The sequence below is a fragment of the Rattus norvegicus genome, chromosome 1, assembly GCF_021556685.1.
Source record: "Rattus norvegicus strain SHRSP/BbbUtx chromosome 1, alternate assembly SHRSP_T2T, whole genome shotgun sequence".
Taxonomy (NCBI): Eukaryota; Metazoa; Chordata; class Mammalia; order Rodentia; family Muridae; genus Rattus; species Rattus norvegicus.
In genome coordinates this window covers 170,864,522-170,867,956 of record NC_141534.1, presented here as the reverse complement: position 1 = coordinate 170,867,956, position 3,435 = coordinate 170,864,522, and the positions used below count along the sequence as shown (strand labels likewise).

The window sequence follows — 3,435 nt, the reverse complement described above, 5'->3', positions numbered from 1 at the left end:
TCATTAGTGGCTTGTAAGTAACAGGCATATTTCTGTCACTTATGTCCTAAGTCACAGGCCTACAGAGATCCTCAGACTCACTGGGGCTTTCTTATCTTTGTCTATGCTTGAACTTTAATCTACTACTCCATCTAAGTCTGAAATGAAAAGGAAAGAATGGAAAAGATACCTTTACAAATCTGTTGGGAGAAGGGACCAAACAGAAAGAAAGAAGAAAAGAAAAAGGGTAAATTCCGTGAAAACTGAAAAAAAAAAGAAAAGAAAAAACCTGCAGCTGGAGGGTCACTTTCTCCGAGGCAGGGGCCCTACTCGACACTATCTTTGTAGGAATGCTATCTAAGCCTTACCCTACTGGACCCCACCCCTGTCTTGACCAATAGTCTCGGAGTCCTGGGGATGGGGAAGGGGGGAAAGGTCCAGGGTGAAGAATAAAAGGACAGGCCTTCAGCCTCTTGAACACACTTGCTTCTGCACACCTGAGATCATCTCCAAGCTTCTAGACCTCACACCATGGTTCACTTCACAGCTGAGGAGAAGGCTGCTATCATAAGCATATGGGAAAAAGTGGACTTGGAAAAAATTGGAGGAGAAACCCTGGGAAGGTAGGGTCAGAGACCAGGACTGGGGAGGAATGGAGGGAAATTGTCCTTGTTCATGGCAGAAATTTTCAAGCTTCCTTTAGGGGTTTGGGACACACTCTGACTTTTTAACTGCTAATGCCCTGTATCTTAGGCTCCTGATTGTTTACCCATGGACTCAGAGATTCTTTGACAAATTTGGAAACCTCTCTTCTGCTCTGGCCATCATGGGTAACCCCCGGATCAGAGCCCATGGCAAGAAAGTGCTGACGTCTCTAGGTTCGGCAGTTGAGAACATGGACAACCTCAAGGAGACCTTTGCTCATCTGAGTGAGCTACACTGTGACAAGCTTCATGTGGATCCTCAGAACTTCAAGGTCAGTTCTGAGAATGTGTTCCTTATGAATTTTACTAGTCACAATACTTGGAGTTGAGATTGTGATTGGTAATGCCTTGACAGATGCTAGAGTGCACAGATCCAGAACTCACGTCAGTGACCACGTGGTAGAAGTCCTAATTAATGTTTAGCTGTCCAAGTATTGTGGAAGACAAGGATTGGGGTGCAGGTTAGACTGAGCTATCACCATGCTTGGGCCTTGGATTTGATTCCTAGCATTGGAAACGAAGCGTTCAAATACCGTATTTGTTTTTAAGGAGTAGGTTTTTAGAAATTAGTACATCTATGCAAGCAGAAACTGAATTTGAATTTGATATCTTGCCATTAGAAAGGAAAAAAAACTTAATTTATTGGTTTATTCTTAATGATCAACCCCTTATGGAAGATCTGACAGGAAATCAAAATACAGATTTTTCTTAACATCTTGACAAACTTTCTAAATATTTTACATTCCCACTGAGCATTGTCATAATTTAAGGCTTCATTCTCACTGGTTGGACACTCAACTCTACTAAGTATCTCGTACTGCAATCATGGGCTTTGGCCACTGATGAATGAGACAGGGCATAAGGATTGAAGGATGTAAAAAAAGAGCAGGATGAGAAAAGGTACAGATATAGCCAGTTGGGTAGGGTGGGTACAAGAGGAGTCATGTAATTCAGTTGTCAAGTGTATCACAGATGAAGTGGTAGGTAGTGAGGGCTTGGAATCCTCAAGGAATATAATTTTTACATGTCATGGTTTTGAATCTTTACCTATCATTCCTATGTGCCATTTTGTTACAGCTCCTGGGCAACATGTTGGTGATTGTCCTTTCTACTCATTTTGCCAAGGAATTCACCCCAGAGGTGCAGGCTGCCTGGCAGAAGCTGGTGATGGGTGTGGCCAATGCTCTGTCCCACAAGTACCATTAAATTTCCATTCCAGTAGACCAGCAATCCATTCTGTCTCTTATACTCCCTTTGAGCCCATGGGGACTGGATTGGGCATTGAGAGCACAAATTTTGTTTAATAAAATTAATTTTAAATAATTTAACATTGACTTTTTGGGCTTTGTTTGTATTTACCTTTCTGTTGAAGAAAGATTATGATGGGCTTATTGGTGGAAAAAGAAGAAGGAAAAAACTAGATAGACTAGATAAACACTAGAGGCAAGGATATATTATGGAAAGGGGTAAGTTTCAAGAAGGATGAAAAGATGAGGAAGTTTTCTCCAGGAATGAAAGGGTCTGTTCAGTATAAATAGGGTACAAAATATTTACTGTATAAGGGTAAAAACTAGGGTACCAGGTGCCTGGGGTAGGGAAGACTAGTGATACATGCTATCTTTGATTTTTAAGTTTCACTTTATGGGTATGAGTGTTTTGCCTGCATGTTTGTGTGGGTGCTACATGTGTGTGGGGGTCATGCAGGCCATAACCGATACTCACATGCTCTGGAACTTTAGATACAACCAATTGTGAACTGCCATGTGAATAATCTGGTCCTTTGAAAGATCTATTAACCACTGAGCGACCCTCTCTAGCCTAAGACCTGCTGGAGAGTTTAAGGAGAGTGCTTTAGGTATCTAGAATATGAACTAAAAGTGCTTTTAATTAGTTGCATTTTTGAAAGACCTATCTTACATCTTGTGAGACTAAGACATTAAAGTAAAGGGGTAATTAAATAAAAGTTGGAAACATTCTTGAGAGAGTTACAGGCCTTACTGTAGCTACATTTTCTTTAGGTACACATGAAGGTTATTTCCCTGGCATAGTGAGGAATAAAGGCTATGACATTCAGTGTTCCAGATTTTGTAATGGGGTGTAACATGAGCTTACATGAAATGAGCTTTCACTTAGGAGACTAGTAAGAAATGTCAGGATCCTTTGTGAAAAGGGAATATTTCGTGTAAGTGAAGATTATATGATTATAAGAAGGCTCAGAGTCTCTGACTATCAAAGGGTATGTTGGGATCTTGAATAAAGACTACTCACTATAGAGAACAGTTGAACGAGGGGAAATGTGACAATGGTCAGAGGTTACATAAAAACATAACTTATGACTATGTTTCTGGAGATGATTGACCCAATACTTAGGAGACAGAGGCAAAAACAGAGTTTGAGACATTCCAAGGTCATTTAGGCATGCGAAGTCACACTAGAGAAATTACTGAGACCTGGTGGCACAATGAAAATGGAAAGAGGGGGTGGGGGTGGAGTTCATTGTATATCACTTGCCAGTATGTATAAAGCCCCGGTTCAGTCTATAGCTATTCATACAGTACAAAGCAATGGAGTAAATTTTTAGTAACTGGAACTCTCCGTAAAATAACTATTCTGAAAATTGGGATAACGGAGACAGAAAAGTTCTGGTGTATGTAATATGAATGTAAAATAGCAGCCACCAAACTACAGGGAATATAATTGTTTAAACCTAGAAAGTAAAGCAAGACATGCAACCCATAAAGGATGCCAAAGG

At 40.5% G+C, this 3,435-nt stretch overlaps 1 protein-coding gene across 1 annotated transcript; it reads left to right on the top strand.

Annotated features, from left to right (window-relative positions):
* The first annotated feature begins 455 nt into the window (after positions 1-455).
* Hbg1 (hemoglobin subunit gamma 1) lies at positions 456-2,011 on the top strand. Its single transcript, NM_172093.2, has 3 exons — positions 456-602; positions 733-955; positions 1,761-2,011. The coding sequence occupies exons 1-3, from the start codon at positions 511-513 to the stop codon at positions 1,887-1,889; spliced, it is 444 nt and encodes a 147-aa protein (NP_742090.1). The 5' UTR covers positions 456-510; the 3' UTR covers positions 1,890-2,011.
* The last annotated feature ends 1,424 nt before the right edge of the window (positions 2,012-3,435 follow it).

Bases quoted from the DNA above. Each gene is read 5' to 3' on its own strand.
- Hbg1 (NM_172093.2), top strand. From the start codon at position 511: ATGGTTCACTTCACAGCTGAGGAGAAGGCTGCTATCATAAGCATATGG. The intron at 603-732 runs GTAGGGTCAGAG...CCTGTATCTTAG, and splicing joins GGAGGAGAAACCCTGGGAAG to GCTCCTGATTGTTTACCCAT. The intron at 956-1,760 runs GTCAGTTCTGAG...ATTTTGTTACAG, and splicing joins TGGATCCTCAGAACTTCAAG to CTCCTGGGCAACATGTTGGT.